This window comes from Cnephaeus nilssonii (genome assembly GCF_951640355.1).
Source record: "Cnephaeus nilssonii genome assembly, chromosome: 14".
NCBI lineage: Eukaryota > Metazoa > Chordata > Mammalia > Chiroptera > Vespertilionidae > Cnephaeus > Cnephaeus nilssonii.
Window position 1 is genome coordinate 28,137,791 of NC_137085.1, and position 17,841 is coordinate 28,155,631.

The 17,841-nt window shown below is 52.8% G+C and overlaps 1 protein-coding gene across 8 annotated transcripts in view; it reads left to right on the forward strand.

Moving 5' to 3' along the window:
• Positions 1–634: 634 nt before the first annotated feature.
• Positions 635–17,841, forward strand: part of PAX5 (paired box 5) — a gene marked incomplete at both ends in the record, with an annotated part of 152,272 nt that continues 135,065 nt past the window's right edge. For 7 of the 8 annotated variants that reach the window (XM_079791276.1, XM_079791278.1, XM_079791279.1 and 4 more), the window contains 2 exons: positions 635–706; positions 13,909–14,074. In XM_079791276.1, the coding sequence (XP_079647402.1) occupies positions 661–706; positions 13,909–14,074 (212 nt within the window). Of the gene's footprint in view, positions 707–7,865; positions 7,909–13,908; positions 14,075–17,841 lie in introns of those variants that run through there. The other variant, XM_079791277.1, reaches the window with a different exon arrangement.

Sequence of the window (17,841 nt, forward strand, 5' to 3'; positions counted from 1 at the left end):
GCACCCAGAGGGGTCACCGGCCCCGCGCACGGTGAAGAGGGCCGCGATGCCAAGTCGCAGGGGTTTGTAGAAGGTGCTGCCTCGCTCGAGGCCGGGGCTCCGGGCTCGTCTTGGGTCGGCCCCTTCCCGTAAGTGCGCGGGCTAGCTCCCGGCTTTCTGAAACCTTCCTTCCCTCCTCCCCCACAACCCCTTATAAAAGTCCAGGGCGGTGTGGCTGCGACACTGTTGCTCTCCGGGCCTTCAGCACTGCTCCGGCCCGGCCCGGCCCGCCCCGTCTGGCCCGCGGAGCAGGCCCCTCTGCACAGCGCGGACACCTTGCCCGGCTCTGGGCCGGCAGCGCGGGGCCGCACGCTGGGGGCGCGGCGTGTCTGGGGACATCTTGTGATGTTGGCGAGAACAGGACATGATCTCACATGGCGAGAAGCTCTTTAGTTCCTTAATCATTTCACGGTGCCTTCGGACGCTTTTTTTTTCCACCTAAAACGTTTAGTTTCAGCTCAGTGATCAGCTACCCCAGCTCGGCGGGGGAGCGGAAGGCTTGAATTATTCCGACCTGTGAGCGGCCCCTGACACCAGAAAAAAAAAAAAAAAAAAAAGAAGCACAAAAAAAGTGGAAACTTTTTCCCCCCTGTCCATTCCATCAAGTTCTGAAAAATCAAAATGGATTTAGAGAAAAATTACCCAACTCCTCGGACCGGCAGGACAGGTAGGACCGCGATACCCGCTCCAGGCGCGCTAACTCCCGGGACCCAGCTGGGTGCTGGTCCTCCCGAGCTTCGGCCCTGGGGGAGGGGGCCTCATTTTTGCCAGGATTGACTGCCTGTTGGTCTGTGGCACGTTTGTGTGTCTTTTCGCCAGTCTATTCACGGACTTCTGCATCATTCCAAGTGTCAGAGAGTTTGCCTATTTTTCCTCTATTCCTGAATATTTATGTAGGTGTCTGTCTGGGGGTCTGAAAGTTTGTTTGGGTCTGTGTGTTTACATATGGATTCAGAGTGTGCAAGAGTGGCAATGCGTTTGTGTGTCCCTCTATACCGGATTTTCAAATGTCTGAGTGTGTGTACATGAATTTATGTGCCTGTGTGTCTTTATATTCATACATGTGTTAGTGTGTTTATGAGTTGGTGTTCCTAGATACTGTTCTTTTGTATCCAAAATGTGTGTTATATATATATAATTTGGATAAGTCTCTGAGCGTATATCTATTCTTTTTAAAGGTCTGTGTTCATCTGTCATATTCTAAGTGATTTTGGAAGTGAGAAAGATGTGTACATGTCAACAGCTGTTCGCTGTGTACATGCCACTATACACAAACGTGCCAGCCTCTAGGCACAGGGATGGGTCGAGGGCCTGTGGGGTTCTGTTGTGCTGAGCCTGTGAACAGGCTCAGGTCCTGTTCTATTAGGAGAACCAGGAGTGAAAGTGTGAATTCAGGAAAAGTCCTCAGTGCAGACCCTCAGTGTGTTGTGTGCACTGCTTCTCTCTGTGGGCACAGTTGAGCCTACCCTTTGTAGGAAAGGGTCTCCAGCGGCAGGCACAGCATGGGCAGGTGAGAGAGCAGGCAAGCCTATATGCTAGTTGAGACATTTCTAGGGACCCCCGCCTGCCTTCGCTTTCACCTAGACCAGCCTCTGACACCGGGGTGTGTGTGTGTGGTGTGCTCAGGTTTCATCTGAGGATGCCCCTCCAAAGGAGGGGAGCAGAAGCAGGGTGGACATGTGTGCCTCCTCTGGGCATCCAGTTCTGGTATGCAGACAGGCCTTTCTGACAGACCCAGGTGTGCCTCCCACAGGCCCAGGCAGTGAGGAGCAAGATGTGTTTATATCTGAGAGGAGGTGGCAGGCAGCAGGAAGCCTCTGTTTGCCCTGAGGTAAAAGCTGGGTATAGGAGCCTCTTCTACTCCTTAGGCCAAGCGTGCTAACCCACGCCCAAACACACTCCTGGCCCTGGCAAGAACTCCCTTTCCCCCATTCCTGTGGATCGATGAGCTCCCATCTGTTCCTCAGCCCTAAATATAGGTCAGAAAGCAGAAGGAGAGAGGTGAACTTATAGCCCAAACCCAGGACAATTCCCAGGGCTTAGAGGTGCTTCCAAAACTGTGAGTAACGAGAAGTGAGGGCAGAAATCGAAGAGGCAGCATTGAAGAGGATCCCCCAGGTTGAGAGTGCAGTAAGGGGAACCCCCTCTGTTCTATCCCCACTCTTCCCTCTTTCCCCCAGTGGGTCCCTGAGTAGGTGGGACTCCCAGAGGTGCCCGTGCTGGGACGAGGGTTTGTGTTTGTGCTGGGAATGGCTGAGTGTTCAGGGGCTGACCGCTGCTGCCTTCCCCGATGAGCTGTCTACAAAGAATGTAATTCATGGCGGTCGATGGGCTCTTTGATTAGTTCAATCGCCTGAATAATCGTTTAATCAATAAAGCATTTCATTCCTCATGGAGATGGGTCTGGGTGGGGCCGGGGAGGGGCAGTTAGGCTGGCCAGAGTTGAAAGTTCCGAAGAGCCACGCCCCCTCTCCATTGACGGGTTGGAGAAAGGGCGCCTTTCCCAGGTAGCTGGGGACACCTCAGGTGGCACCGCCCTTCTGCTTGTCTGCCCCAGCCTGGGCCCCACTAGGGAAGAGGAGAGCCAAGAAGCTGGACAGGCTGGGGGCATCCAGGTCTCGTTTTGGGGTTTTTACGTGGACTTCCTCCCGCTCCTAACTTTGAGGCCTTTTCTGGGCCTCTTTCCTTTCTTCAGAACTGGTTTCCATTCTGTCTCTTGATCTCAGTTCCTCCATCTATACAAGGGGGAAGGAACCTATGCCTTTCTAGCTTTAAGCCCAAGATCAGCTGAGGTCAACCCTGAGCAGGGAGCCACTTAAAGATTTCCTTGTCTAGTTTTTTTCCTTGTGGTACCAAAAAGGAAAAACAGGTCCCAGAGAGGGGCAGGGACTTGTGGAGGACTTTTCTGACCTCTGACCTCTCATTCCTGCTGGGAGAACACCACCCCCCCCCCCCCTCTTGCCGCTGTGGGCATCCTTGGAGAAAAACTATCATTGGGCAAGCCAGCTGCTGTGTGAGTGAAGGCTCCCCAAGGCCAGGGAGACCAGGAGAGGCAATGGCACCAAGCCCTCCAGCTCTAGAATGAGCCAGTGAATGACGACAATATTCTCTACCCCTGGATCTCCATCTTTCAGAACCTTGAGAGGCCTCATCTCAGGGGTTCTTCTCCCTATTAGATTCATGGGGAAACTGAGCCTGGGAGAAGGGCCCCACCGCCTAAAGCCTTTAGACAGAGAAAGGCAGTCAGTCCCAGAGGTGCCCGGGAGCGCCTGGCCTTTGGTGTGCACTGGAAACGAAAACAAATCCTGACCGAGACCATTGGCATGGTTCTCGAGAGAAATCTGGTGAAACTCTTCCCTTTTGTCACTCACTCCCAAGATTCTTACAGCTGGACCTGGGCCAGGCAGAGCAGACCCCTGATCCAGGAGCAGGAATCAGCTCTGACCCCTGGCGTTGGTTGTTGTCTCTCGTTGATGTTTTTGAAATGAGGGTTAGGGAGGACCCACCCAGTTAGGACAGCGATGGCTGTGTCACCTCTGCCTTCACTGAACGGAGCAACCGGTCTGGGCCCCGTGCGCCTCGCTCTGCCTGAAGCAGGAGCAGGGAAATGGGCTGGCCTTGGGCTGTGGGAGTTCATCTCAGGCCCCCAGAGCGACGGCAGCCGTCGCCGCGGGGCGCAGGAGGGGCCGCGCGCCGGACAGAGGGGAAGCGGGCGGCAGTGTGGGTTCGAGTGAAGCCAGGTTGTGTGGCTGAGGACCGAGGGGGACGTTTCTCTGAAGGTGTTTTGGCTTCGCAAACATTATTCTCAGTGGGCTTTCTTTCAGTAGCAAAACTTCCAACGGCAATTCCATTTACACAAATTGGGTTTCTTCCCGGAAGGTTTCGTTCCCGGTCTCCTGCCTCCAGCGCTTAGTTAGCACAGGGTCCGGCCCAAAGTCCTGCTGCGGGGAAGCGGGGATGGGGGGTGGGGGGGAATGAAACCACGCGACTGCTGCGCAGAGCGAGGCCCGACCGCCTTCAGGGTGCTTGCTCCTCTCTCTCCGGGACCCAGACTCGTGGGCTCACGGGCTTCCGGAGGCTGGACTGAGGCGCAGAAGCCGGGCTTGGCCCTGGGGTCGCTCTGAGCCGCCGTTTGGCGGTGTAAGGTTGGGCAAGGTGGCCCGGATACCAGGTCTGGTGATGCCTCTTGGCGTTAGAAGTTCCCGGAGGCCGGTCCACCCCGGAGGCGGTGAATTACCGCCGACCCAGAGGGAGGCTTCCTCTGGCCGCAGCGCACAGTGCGGTAGGAGCGGCTCTGGCCAAAGAGGTTAGGCAGCCCGGCACTGACCTGCTGTGTGAAAGGGCTATTTCTGATCCGGTAACATCTGGCGTTCCCGTCCCACCGCGGCAGCGCTCCGGGGACTCTGTCCAAGCCTCCCCAGGGATGGGAAGGAAAGCCGTTGGCGTGGGCACGTCCTAGCTGGGTGCTTTCATTTGGTACCGTATCCTCGTGCCCCCTCCCAAACGCCCGCCCATCCTGCCATCCTGAGAGTGGCTCTGGAGAGACCCTTATGAGAAAAGCTGCCCGGCCCACAGCCTTTCCTCTAGCCCGGACTTGCTGTGTGACCTTGGACAGGTCGCATCCCGCCTCAGCCTCAGGTTCCGCATCTGTAAAATGGGGACAGTTTAGCCTCGAGGCCCTATTAGCTCAAATACTTTACAATCTGGGTTTCCAGGCCTGAAATGAGCGGGGCTGGAGGTGGAGATGTCACAGCGCCCCTAAAGGCATCCTCACCCCACCCCTGTCCCCTGCCTCTCTTGTGGGAACGAAGAGCCGCCCCTTCGAAATCTAGTCACTTTTGATCCACCATGCTCCACCGGTGGAGCGAAAGCGGGATCCTTAACTCATCCTGGTATCTCTGCGCAGTTATGATCTTTCTGCTCCAAGGAAGGGTGTGTGTGTGTGTGTGTGTGTGTGTGAAGATCCAGACAGGCAGGGTTCCAGACAAAGAAGAGATAATGCCACCACCCCACCTCCCTGCACGTGAAATCTCCTGATCCCCAAGAGGCTCGCCTGAGACTGTTTCCTGCAGCTGTGCCTGGAGGGGGTGGGGACGGTCAGCGCAGGAAACTTAACTGCGGTTCAGGGGCAGCTGGGTCTGGGACAGGAACAGAAGGTGGGCTAGAGGACCGACCCAGTGTAGGGGTGTGAGAAAGGGGGCAGAGGTAGAGAGAGGGGAGACTGAATGACCTAGGAGTTTTCTCAGCGTCAACCTGTGCTCTGTCCTCCTTACCAGTCCAGGTCTGGCATGGGCACCCCAGAGCCCTTGTATATATGTTTAATATTAGAGGATCAGTGCTTTTGAATGCACAATGGTGGGACTTGGGACCACTCCCATGAGCTGCTGGCCCAGGAGAATCTTCAGTGTCTCTGCCAGGACCCTGGCATAGGTAAACACTCACAGAACTATTGCCTGCTGGGTATAGACAGCCTGCCCCATGCTTCCTTTTCAAAGAACAGTTCCTTTGATTGTGGCTCCAGGTTCTCTACACCCCCTTGAGAAACTGAGACTCCTTGGTCAAAGACCCTGCCTTTCTGGACCAGGAAGGTTTTTGTTATAAATTCCCCTAGAGAGGGAAGGTCAGGTCTTTTCAACAGCTGAAAGCTGCAGCAAGGTAGCATGCCTAGCGTGGCTTGGCAGGGACCTTGCAGATAGAATGAACCCACCCACCCGCCGGCTTCAGGCACCCTCATTAGCACTGGACGGGTCTGGGTTCATTCAGTTCCCAAGAGGCCCTGCGCCGGATGTGGAATTACCCCTGTGGACAGAAGGCTCCAGCTGCTCCGATAACTAGATCCCAAAGCATCCGGCAGCTCCTGGCCTGGAGCTGAAAAGAGGTTCTCAGGGCCCGGTGTTTGGGGAACCCGATCCAAAGCCTCAGATAGCCTCTTCCTACAGGAGCACCCTGATTATCAACTTTAAAGGAATGTGACAATTTTTTTCACCTCAATGTCTCTGCCTTTCGGTTATCTCAGATTTGGGAGCGCCTGGGGTAAAAAGAAGGAGAGGGGTGGACGAGGAGGTAGCGGCTTAATAGGCACTTGATACAATTATGAAATGTTTCCACCGGCAGGAGTTTCATTAAAGACTACGTAAGCCAGTTCTGCCCATTTTACAGATGAAGAAACTGAGAACGGGGCAGATGTGCGCACGCGAGTCTGTTGGTGCTTAGATTGAAAGCCGGTTCTCTATTGTACTCGCCTTTCTCCAACATCCGTTTTGTGTGTGTGTGTGTGTGTGTGTGTGTGTGTGTGTGTGTGTGTGTGTTTTCTGGAGACTATTTCCCCTGCCTTGGCTGCCCCCAGGCCTTCAGGGTATCTCAGGGTCCCAACGCTGCACCGTGGAGGGCAGGCTCCCTGAGGATGTGCCACGGGACTCTCCGGGCACTAGGTGGATCCCCTCCCCCTCCCTCCATCCCGGCTTCACTAGGCCTTCGCGCCGCGCGTTTGTCAATGAACGTGGCGCCGCTGCCTTGGCCCCGCCTCCCATTCTCTCCCATTGCCCAAGTATCCGCTAATTAGGCGGAGCCTCCCGGTTGCTCAGCCAATGGAGCGGTGCCTCGGGCCAGGGCCGGCTGCCACCGCTCTGATTGGCTTGGTGAAGCGTGATTGGCAGGTTAGCGCCCGCCCCGCCCCCGCCCGGAGGGAGGCTGAGCCCCGGGCGGCGCTGTCCACACGCAGCGGGTCCTGAAAGCGGCTCCGGGGCGGCGCAGTGGCGCACTGTGCGCGCCGAGCAGGCGAGGGCTAGCGCCGGCGGCAGCGGCGGCGGCGGCGGCGGCGGCGGCGGCAGCGCGGGCAAAGCCGACAGCGGCTCCACCTCAGCGCCAGTAGTCCCGGAGGCCGTGGCGGAGGGGACCTTCCGCTCTCTCCTCTGTCCCTCGCTCCACGCCTGGGGCAGGCGCGGCGGCCGTCCCGGAAGAGGCAACTGAAAGACAGTAGAACGAGACCTCCGAGAGAGGGCGGCGGGGCTTCCAGAGTAGGGCGTGAGGCGAGGAGGAGATTGTCGCTGTTGTCCCTTTTCCTGGTCCCAGCGATGGGGGGAAAGCGGGAGCCGCGGGAACTTTGAAGGCAGCGGGTCCCAGGGCATGAGGGCTGCAAGCTCGCCGGGACTCCGGAGTCTCGTCCCCAGCGTCAGTAGCGGAAACGTCTGCGAACCCCACTGGGCCCCAGCACCGCCAGAGAGGAAGTTCTTTGCAACTTCGTGGGAGACGTCGGAGAGGCGGGCAGAGAGAGGCTGAGGCGGCAAGTAGGAGCCCCCGAGACCCAGAGAAGCAGGGAGAGAAGACTCCAGTGAATACCGAGGGGCCGAGGGGAGACTCCAGAGGCAGCGAGGCCGCGGAACCAGCCTGGCAGCCCACGGGCTTCGCTGCTCCTGGAGTAAAACCAAGTGCCGTGCGTCCCGCAGGCCTCCTCAAAGCCGCTCCTACCGGAGGCCAGGGGCGCCAGCCGTCCCGGAGACGGGTCCCTACGCCATGCCCCCGAGGCTGCGGGCGCCTTGGCAGCAGCTACCCCGATTCGGGTCCGGAGCCGCCGCCTGAGCCAGCCCGGGAGGGAAGCCACCAGGAGTTGGGCGCCCCGCTTCCAGCCGGAGTGCACTAGCGCGGTTTCCCGCCTCTAGGAGCAGCTCTCGGCGATCTCCGATCTCCGCGGCCGGGCGGCCCAGCAGTGTTTTCCGAGCCCAGCTCCACGGTGCCTGGCCCGGCGGCGCGGCTCTTTAGCCGCTTTGGGCAGCCCCTTGGCGCCGGGAGGCGGCGGCGTGGGCCGGCCTGCAGTCTGGAGCGCCCCGATGGAAATACACTGTAAGCACGACCCGTTTGCATCCATGCATAGTAAGTAGGCGGCGAGCTCGCTTCTCTCACTCTCCGGCCCGGGGCGGGGTTGGGGGTGCCGGACTACGGGGCAGGTGCTAAGGCCGGCAGGACCCAGGACTTCTGTAGCCGCGCAGTCAAGTTTGCAAAGTGCAGGGCTTTCCAGGCCGGGGATGTGGAACAAAGTGCCTGGTCGCCTGGGCCCGGAGCACCTGGCACCGGGAGTCCCGCCTCCACCAACGCCTAACGTAGGCAGCGAGCAGCAGCCTTTTCTGCAGCCTTTCGGGGGCCCTGGCAGCGACGTCTCAGAGTGCTGGGAGAATCCTGGCCGGGACCTGGAGAGGCCTCCGGCTGGACTAGCTGGAGGGTACGAAGTTGTAGCGAAAGGTCAGTCTGACTCTCAGTCAGCGCCCCACACACCCAAACCCGGATAGCGCCTTTTTTTTTTTTTTTTCAAACAGGGCTTGGAGGGAAAGTGGGACCCCAACCAGTGCCTGTGTGCTTCTGGGTGTGAAGGAAGAGGTTGAGAGAGATAAGCGGGGACCTCCGTTCCAGAGCTCCAAAGGCGTTCTGGAGTTGAGTGGGATTTGAAAAATCAACCAAGTAGAGGTCCCTGAGCTGAGCTTCTGCTTAGAAGCCCGCCAGCCCATACACAGACCTTTAAAGGCACCATCCAGTCCTCCTCTGCAGGACGCTTGCCTTCTGATGACTTCTCCCCTAAAAAAATTTTTTAAAAAAATAAATGAAGAAGCAGCCAATTAGTCACCATCCAGGCGCCCCGCTTTCTAAAGACGCCGAGTGTGTAGGAGACGGGAAGGGTCATTTTGGGCGCGGGCGAGGCGAGGCCGGTGGCCGGTTGCTTGACCCGCCGGGGTCTGCCAGTTCGCCCTTTAGCAGAGCCTCCTGTGAGATGCGCTTCTCTCACGGCGAGTTAGCGCCGGATTAGATTCGGAGATTTCAAGGAAATACCAAGTGGAACGAATCGCGTTTCCCTTCTGCGCGCTGCGGAGCTGGGCCGGAACAAGGCGCCAGGCTTGGGCGGCATCCAGCCGGTGCCCAGCTTGGGTCCCCACGGGCCGCAGGTCATAGGGTTGCTCCCTGGCTGGGAGCCCTCCGCAAGCCAGCTTCTCCTCAGACAGCCCCCAATCCTGCTTACCAGCCGTGGGTCCCCTGTTTAACAAAGGCAAGCGGAGACCCGGCTGGAGAGAAGGCGAGCTTCCCTGGGCGAATCTGTCCTTTTTCACCCGGAGGGCCGAGTGGCCTGGTAGGCAGAGAAATGCTGATCTAGGCGATAGGGGCTGACTGCCCGCAGGTGTTTCTCTTTGTGTCCGTTTCCCCAGTCGGAGGTAATCCACCAAAGCCGTGCGGAGGTTTGCGCAGTGAAGCCGTTTGCTCCGGTCCCAGCCCCAACGATTCCTCATCCTCTGGGGCCTGTGCCAAAACAGTTTCCAGTCCGTGGTGACCCCAGCGCCCCCGGCAGCCCTCTCCTGCGCACACTTGAGCTGGGCTCGGGAGAGGCTCTGATCTCGGCTCTGATCTCACAGAGTGAGCCAGAAAACAAACGAGTTGGGGGTCAGTACTCTGGTAGGCAAGCTCTTAGCTCAGCCAAGGAGAGACTGGGGGACAAAATGGGGAGGGCTGACCCCTGCACTTCTCTCCTTGGGGAGAGGGGAAGGGAGATCAACAGACCCTCACTGCCTCCTTCTGCACACAGGGGTGCCCCAGAGATCTTGCACAAGCCCTTGGAGAGATAGCGTCAGACCCGGTGATCTTGAGGGTGGAGAAGGCAGCTACTTCCAGATGCTGTTAGCCAACCGCTAATGCTGTGTATCTGTCCCTCCTGGTCCTGGCCTTCATTTGCCCCCTGGAGAGTGCTCCCTCCTCCCATCTTCAACTCCCTGGCAGCACGGTGGGGGCTGGGCCCCAGCCAGCCTAGCTTCCAGGGCCTGCTTGATTCTGACGTCCAAAGCACTTTGCACAATGTACACGCTCCAGGGCCTCAATTTGTTGGTGACTGGAGGTGGGGAGTGGGGTATGCAGTAGATCCCTTAGAGGTCCCTGGGTTAGTAGGGGCTCAGACCAAGTCTCATCTCCTCATCTCCCTTCTTGGCCCTGGTCAGTTTCCCCGCTCCTACCCTCTCTCCCCCCCCCCCCCCCCCCATCAGAACAGGACAGCTTTGTGTGGGAGAGATTAGATGGTGTGTGCGGCAGGGGCAGGCACTGCCTGGAAATGGGTTTCCGAGTTCCCCTGCCCCCACCCCCTATTCCAGACTCATCACTTTCATCAGCACAACCCTCTCCAGATGTTTCCCTCCCCCAGGTATGCTTACCAGTTATAAAGCACTTTTATAACCAGTCTCCTACTTGAGATTTGTCTAAACCTTTAGTTACACCCATTTTATAGAGTATGACACTGAGGCCAGAGAGACAAAAGGACTGATAGGAAGTTCACATGGGCAAACCCGGAGCTGGTTCTTGGGTCTTCAAGGATCTACAGAAGAGGAGGGTGAGGGGCTTAGGCTCCAGAAAGAGGAGAGTGGAATGTCTGGGTGGGTACACACATGTGCAAGGTGCTGTGTCTGGTTTAACTATTTCTGTATCTATGGCTTGACCGTCAATGTGTGTCAGCATCTGTCAGTCATTTAAGAGTCCATTCATGAAATTTCATCCCTGCTCTTCCCTGTGTTCCTCTTGGCATGTTTGTGTGTCCCTTCATTCATTCCCTCAGGTACCACTAAGAGAAATTTCAATATCTCTCCAAGTCCTGGAGTTAAATCTGGGACTGAGACAGCAGAGACCCTCTCTCTCGAAGACCCCATGCCCAGTCTAGGGTGTGGACAGGGCCCTGGTGGGAAGCATGTTCTTATCCGGGCCTGAGGAGCATCTGTGGGGGCTGGCCCTTCCAGACCAGAGCCACAAAGGCCCCAGGGGCATCTGCAATTCAACCATTTTTCTCCCCCCAACCCCCTCCTTTGAACTCTTTTCTGTCAGTCCTGTGGGGGCAGGGCTGTTTCCCTTGTATCTGTGTCTGTTTCCTGGGCTTTTTCTTGAGTTGTTTCCATCTATCTTTGTGTCCGTCTCTCTGTAAATTCTACTTGGCCCTGAAAAGAGTAGCTGAGTCTGTGTCTGCCTCCAGCACCCTCTATGGGATGAACTCTCACCCAGCTGGAGTCCACAGGAAGTAGAGGCTGGACTTGTGTTCTGTCAGGAGATGCAGGGCTGAACCTAGGGTTCCCGAAAACAAAGGCCCCCCCCTTCACAGAAGCACCCTGCCCTCCATTCCCCTTCACTGGGGAATCTGTCCTCCTTTTTTTTCTTCAGGCCTCCTTGCTTCCCTCTGTGCGCCATACCTTTCTTTTCTTCACCTGTTTTGGCTAATCCATTCCATTTTCTCCTCTGCCTTCCTAACTTGAGGCTTCCTTTCCAATCTCTCGTTTCTTGCTGTCTGTCCCCACTCTTTGCACCCTTTCCCTTAATATCTCACTTTTCCTCTTTTCTTTCTCCATCATGCCTCCCCTCTCTCAGGCATCTAGTTTTATTTCTTTCTAATCTCAGGGTAAGTGGGAGACATACCCTGAGATTAGAAAGAATCACAGTTCTCAGATCACAGTTGTAAATCACCTCCCTACCACCCTTGAAATGCTCTATAGCAGGGGTGGGGAACCTTTTATTCTGCCAAGGGCCATTTGGATATTTATAACATCATTTGCAGGCCATACAAAATTATAAACATAAAAATTAGCTTGTTATTTGGACAAACATTTAATTAATTCACCCCTAAAGTCTTAGCAGGGCCAGACCAAATTATTTCTCTGGCTTTATATGGCCCGGGGGCCTGACATTCCCCACCCCTGCTTTATTGGATAGGACTATGACAGAGAGAGCTAAGTGAGTTTGGGGTCTTTTCCAGGGGGATCCCAGGTTACCCTGGGTCTGGTGTCAGCTGTGGACATGTGGATCAGACTCTGGAAAAGTATTGGTAGCTTAGTCTTTGTGGTCAGGAGCATAGGGCTTGCTGTCACTTAGAGTGTCCATGATACAAGTGGTCCCCGAAGCTCACAAATGTCTTACAGAGCTGCTCTTGAACTGCCCTGAAGGTTGGCATTGTGTTTTGGGCAGAAAGTTTAAATTACCAGTGGTATAGGGAACAGGCTATTGCAGATGGGCTACAATGCCTGGACTGACAGGTTATCTTAAAAGTGTGCTGAGGGCTTTTAGCTTCCTTTTTTGCCCTTTCAGATGAGCTTGTACCAATTTTGAATTTACTTTCTTCTTAAATCCAGCCTGTTCTTGAAAGATCCATACAACCTTTTTTTTATTAGATGCTCCCAACCCCAGAACAAAGCTTTCTTAAGACCCTTGACCAGGGGTGGCTACAGTCTTTCGATTTTAGATGAACTACGCAATCATATTCCTAACGGCAAATATCCTGTATGAGATGGTTTTCCTTTTCTTGTGTCTGGAGTGTTTTAGAACATCAAAACCAACTAAAGTTCATTTTGAAAATCAGAGCGAAATTCAGTTTAAAACTAGAATTAAGTACTGTTGTTATCTATAAAATTGTATTTTTCCTTGAAATCAGCCTGAGGTTGGAAATTTGGGGAAATATTGAATTCAGACTCTCCTGAGAAACTTCAGTGAATTGGTTTGGCATTAAAAAAAAATAGGTTATGTTATAGATTCCTTTCCCCTGTCCATTTCAGATGTTGTTCATGAATCTGAATAGTAGTTGAGTGCTGGGGAGGGGTTTGAGAGCTGAGATGAGGTGGCTATTTTATGTTTCAGAGTCGGGGTGTGTGTGTGTGTGTGTGTGTGTGTGTGTGTGTGTGTGTGACCTCCAAAATGCCCTGGCTTCCCTGGTATAGCCCAGTCCCAGGCAAGTCTCAGTTTAGTTTATTCCCCCTCCAGGCCTCTGAGCTGCCAGCAGCATTGGTAAATGCTTGGACTTAGCTTTTGGCTTCAGTGATGTCAGTGCCTGATTAATAACTACAAGGTCAATATTGTTGCTACCCCCAGTGTTTACTGGGTTGGCGCTTCAGTTACTTGTATCCTTGTTTCCTTCCCTCCAGATGGACCTGGATGTAAGGAAGCTTATGGGTGGGGAGATGCTTTCCCAGACTCTACTTAAAATTTGTCCCAGAGCCTTTGTAAAACCTGGGTCCAGAAGCCTTCTTTATTTCCCCTGAACCAACTGATAGCTGCTTGTCAATTGCAAAACACTCCAAAAATTTTAGGGAAACTCCTTTCTAGCAAATCGTAGTGCAATAGGGTGAAATAAATATGATCCTCCGATCCATTTCTTTTGTGTGCTCTGAGAGGATACAGTGGTCAAATCTGCACATCAGCCTCATCATTATTGTTTGTTTATTTCTCCCCTCAGTTTTATTGGGTATATAATTAAAGAAAGTATTTTTATCAAGGCAGTGGTTGGGTTTTGTCTCAACACCATGCAGATACTATTAAAAAAATTTAAAAAGTACGTAGCCCTTAATCAGATTGTTGATTTTAAAAAAAATTTCCCACCCCCGAGATTTAGGTTTATTGGGGTAGTCCCTTTCACTTTTGAAGATACAGTATTTGTTAAAAGGAAGAGTTTTATTTTTAAAAATGTCTTTAAATTTCGTGTATTTTAAAATGTATTTTCTCCCGAGGCTTTTTCTTAGACCTCAGTATCATGTATGTAGTAAGTTGTGTCCCTCGTATAGACTGAGGTCTTCACATATTCCATTGTTAAAAAAAGAATTGCACAGAAAATCCTAATAACTAAAGGAAGCATAGTATGGCGATGCTTGCCCTCATTAGCCCAATTGACTGGCCGAAGATTGACAAAGGCTAAGGTTAATTTTACAAAGCAATTTGAGGTATTAATGTAGTCTTTATGATCAGACTCCAGGCTCAAGATGTCCAGCCTGCAGCCATTTCTGATCTGAGGGGCTCTGGATGTTCCCAACAGGACTTCTCCTTCTATGTGACTGGTTCTAACCACCCTTTCCCCCGCTTTCTGTTTCTAATCTGTTTCAGGACATGGAGGAGTGAATCAGCTTGGGGGAGTTTTTGTGAATGGACGGCCACTCCCGGATGTAGTCCGCCAAAGGATAGTGGAACTTGCTCATCAAGGTGTCAGGCCCTGCGACATCTCCAGGCAGCTTCGGGTCAGCCATGGTTGTGTCAGCAAAATCCTTGGCAGGTAAAGGCAGGAGCTCCAGGTTTCCCTTGACCTCTAAAATAATGACCTAAAACATGACCCAGCCGCTGTCCGGTGTGCCAGCGCCACAGTGAGCATCCTTGTGGCACTTCACCCACACGCACAGCACTTAAGAGTTTGCAAAGACTTTCGAGGCCACTCAGTTCAAAGCAGTCCTGGAAAACCCCAGTGACATGGGGGTTGGGGACTCAGTCAGGAGGGATGGCATGTTTTCTGAAAGCCTGGTAAATTATTCCAGACAACCCAAGAGTAAGAGGTCCTTGGGAACTTCCCCTGCGCATTTTAAGTAAGCTTAGGACCTGGGCAGGGCTGGGTGGAAAATCCAAAAGTTAAAAATCACCAAAATGACCAGAGTTCAGTTTTTCATTGTAATGTTTTCAAAAACACATTCCATTTTTACAAAGTCATCTGTCATTTTCAGTTTTGGACTATCATCAACCTCATGTTGGGCTGCAGTATTTTTCTTCTATGTTGTGTTTCTTGCATAGCAACAGGCATCCTAAGTATATATTAAATTAGAGGAGGAGGGAAAAAAAAAAGCCCCAAACAGACACCAACTCTCAAGTCTGACATTTGAAAGTTGCCACTTGACCCAGGGATTTGCTGCAAGCAAAATACTAACAATGCTGATTCTCCCAGAGGGCGGTACAGCCTTTAGCCTTCGTGTTGATTTTCTGTGGCGAGCGAGACTCAGCACCATCCAGGGAAGCAGTTTTGAGATGAGGAAGGCAAAGTGACTGGCTCAGATCTAGCCAGCCAGTCAGTACCCAGGCTGGGAAGAGAGCATAAGGATTCCCAGATCATGGGCATTTCGCCATACCCCCAGACCAAAGCCACAGGTTTGTTGCCAGCCACGTGAAGTTGTTAGAGGTTTGCCCTGACAGCTAGGAGCAGTCTCTGGTTATAGCTGTTCCGTGCTCTCTCAGGATTTCTCTCCCCGGGTCAGAGAACAACCTTTGTCCTGTAGCTTGCATTATGGTTTGAGAACAGATGCCTGGATAGGAAAGAAATATTTTGAAGTATGTCAGTGACATTGTGACTTTTTGCTTGCCCTTTCCCTTCCATCTGCTGGAATTTAGAAAATTCTTTCAAATGAAAGGGGAAGGACAGTTGCTAACCTTGGGGGGGCCTTGCTGGAGACCAAGAGGAAGTTTTAGGCCAGAGGTCTGAAAGGAAGCCCCTTTAGGGACCTTGATCCCTGGGTTTATTCCTCATTCGCCTGCCCATCTCGGGTCACCTCAGCCGTGGAGGCTGTGGGCATCGCTGCTGTTTAGCAAATGAGCACCAGGCAGAGTTCAAGGAGGAAGGCAGGACCTCAACCACGGTGTTCTTATTAGAAGGTGGTTTTCCTGAATAGACGATGAGAGTGAGAGTAGAAGAAAATAGAGGAGAGGAGATAGAGAAAAGAGAAAGAGAAAAACAAAACACAACCCAAAAACAAAGCGAAAAGAGAATGATTAATTTAAAAAAGAGAAACAGAAAGAGAAGTGAAGACAAAAATAGGAGAAAGACAGGAAATATTTTAGATTATCTCAGCATCAGACTCCGAGTGCAGAATGGATCTTAGCTATCTTCTTGGGAAGCCTCTTCATTGTACAGAGGAGAGAGAGAGAGAGAGAGAGAAGAAAAAGAAGGCCCTTCCTTTGTTTTTTTGCTGAGACATCTTTGCTGAGCCGACATTTTGCTTGCGATTTGAAATCTTCTCAGGGCAAGATGCTGAGCCCTTCTCAGAGGGGGCCTCTTGATGCCGGGTCCTCATCTTCTGGTGCCCGGGAGCCCTCCAGATCTCCCCTGGAGACTGAAGGGGACAGGGACCTTCCCAGGCTCAGCTGGCAGCCTTTCGCGACCCCGAATAGATTTGTCACTAGGTAGAGTGGCACTCGGAAGTTACGCGCCGCTCCGGTGCCTGGCCGTTTAAGTTGTCAACAATAAATTGGAATTTCATAGCTCATTATTTTCATAACTAAGAACCACAGTGGACAAAATGTCACTCTAATTAGAACTGCCTTTTAAGAAACAAGTTCAGCCCGAAAACAGTGTGACTGGGAATTTCTGAACGAGGTTCTGTTCCATCCACTGCGTTATTTATTTATTTTTGGTCGCTAAAGAATTTGATGGGCGGCACACCGGGTGACAGATTGTAAAGAGCGTGGTGGTGTGTGGTGGCCGTGGTTTTCGGAGGCTGCCTGGCAAGACAGGCAGAGTCCCTGGGGCTGGCAGAGACCCCCGTCATCTCGGGAAGGTGGCGGTCTGCCAGGAGTGTGGGCATTCAGTCCGCAGAGCTCCAGCTCCAGACGGGCTTGAGAGGCACAGCCTGATGGCATGCGAGGCCCATTTAAATCCACCCCGAAAGCCTGGGCTGTTGTCTTCTTTCACTAGAGCCTGCCTGGGAGGTTCAGGTCACTTGGAATTGGGTGGTGTGTTACACAGGAATAAACACTCAGAAGGATTTTAATCCGCAGCACGTGCTCTTTATGTTTGGCGAAGTTTTTTTCTTAACCGTTCTGCATTTCTGTCTTCACAACGGCCCTGCGAGGCAAGCAGGGCAACCATCCTCCCCTTATTCTACAAATGGGATGACCGAGGCCCAGAGAGTCTGAGTGAGATGGCCAAGGTCACGCAGCAAGTTAGCGTCAGAGCCACTGACTGGCATCTACACCCCTCTGCTCCCAAACGAGTGTTCCTGGCTGTTGGTTGCTGTGTGCTGTTGGCGCTGCCCATCTGTTGCGTGTAGCCGAGTGACTGTTTTGCCGAGATGAAAGGGCAGTATTTAGTCTGCATCCTCACTTGACGCAGTTGCCAGCTGGGGTTTCCTGGAGTGTCAGGTTTGCCTCCGAAGTGTCTGGCTTACGTGTCAGTCTAAAGGAAGACAGAGACTTCTCATGTCAAGAGCATAGCCTCCTGTGGTTGGCACTGCGCAGGTGGGATGGGCGGAGAGCCTGGGCTCACCCACCCCAGCCATGCACACAGGACAAGTGCTGAGGGTGGGGAGAGCTTCATCCTGCCATCTTTTCAGAGTTGCTGCCTGAATACAGCAGCTCCATTTAACTAGCATATGTTGAGTACCCAGCACAGGGTTGTCCGTGTGTCTGTAATCCTTGCCCCACGAGGGTAACTATTGAGTGACTGAGTGAATGAAAGAAAAAAAAAAAAAGCGCGTTAAAATTCCTGGTAAACAGTGACGCTTTCTGCAATGGCAAGGGATTATTATTACTACCACTATTATTTAAATTTTTACAACCAAAGCCGCAGTGTGCCCTAATGGGAGGAACTCCAGATTCAAAGTCAGGTTTAAAAGGTGGGGCTGCCCCTAACTTCCAGAAGGAAATTGGATAAGTCACTTAGTCTTCTGATCATTGGTTTCCTTTCTGTAAGTCCCTACTGGCCTCTTAGGATTGGTGTGAGGATCAAGATCATTCAAGGAAGAGCTCTGCAAACCTTAGAGCACGGTGTCTAAATAATAAGTTATTGTGTTGATATTAACACATGAGTTTCTATTGTAAAATTGAAAGGATCATTGGAGGCTGCAGAAATTGCCTTGTGCCTTGATTTAGGTACCTCTCTAGACTTCCAGCAAAAAAAAGTATTTTCTTCACTATTTCTAAAAACATGTTTGTGACTAATAACAATTTTTCAGCAATTACAAAAAGAGGGAGGACAGGCTGAGTTTTGCCTTACGGTCCAAATCTGGACATGACTCACTCTTCTCAGAGAAAAATAGAATTTCCACTTCCACATCACTGCTCCCA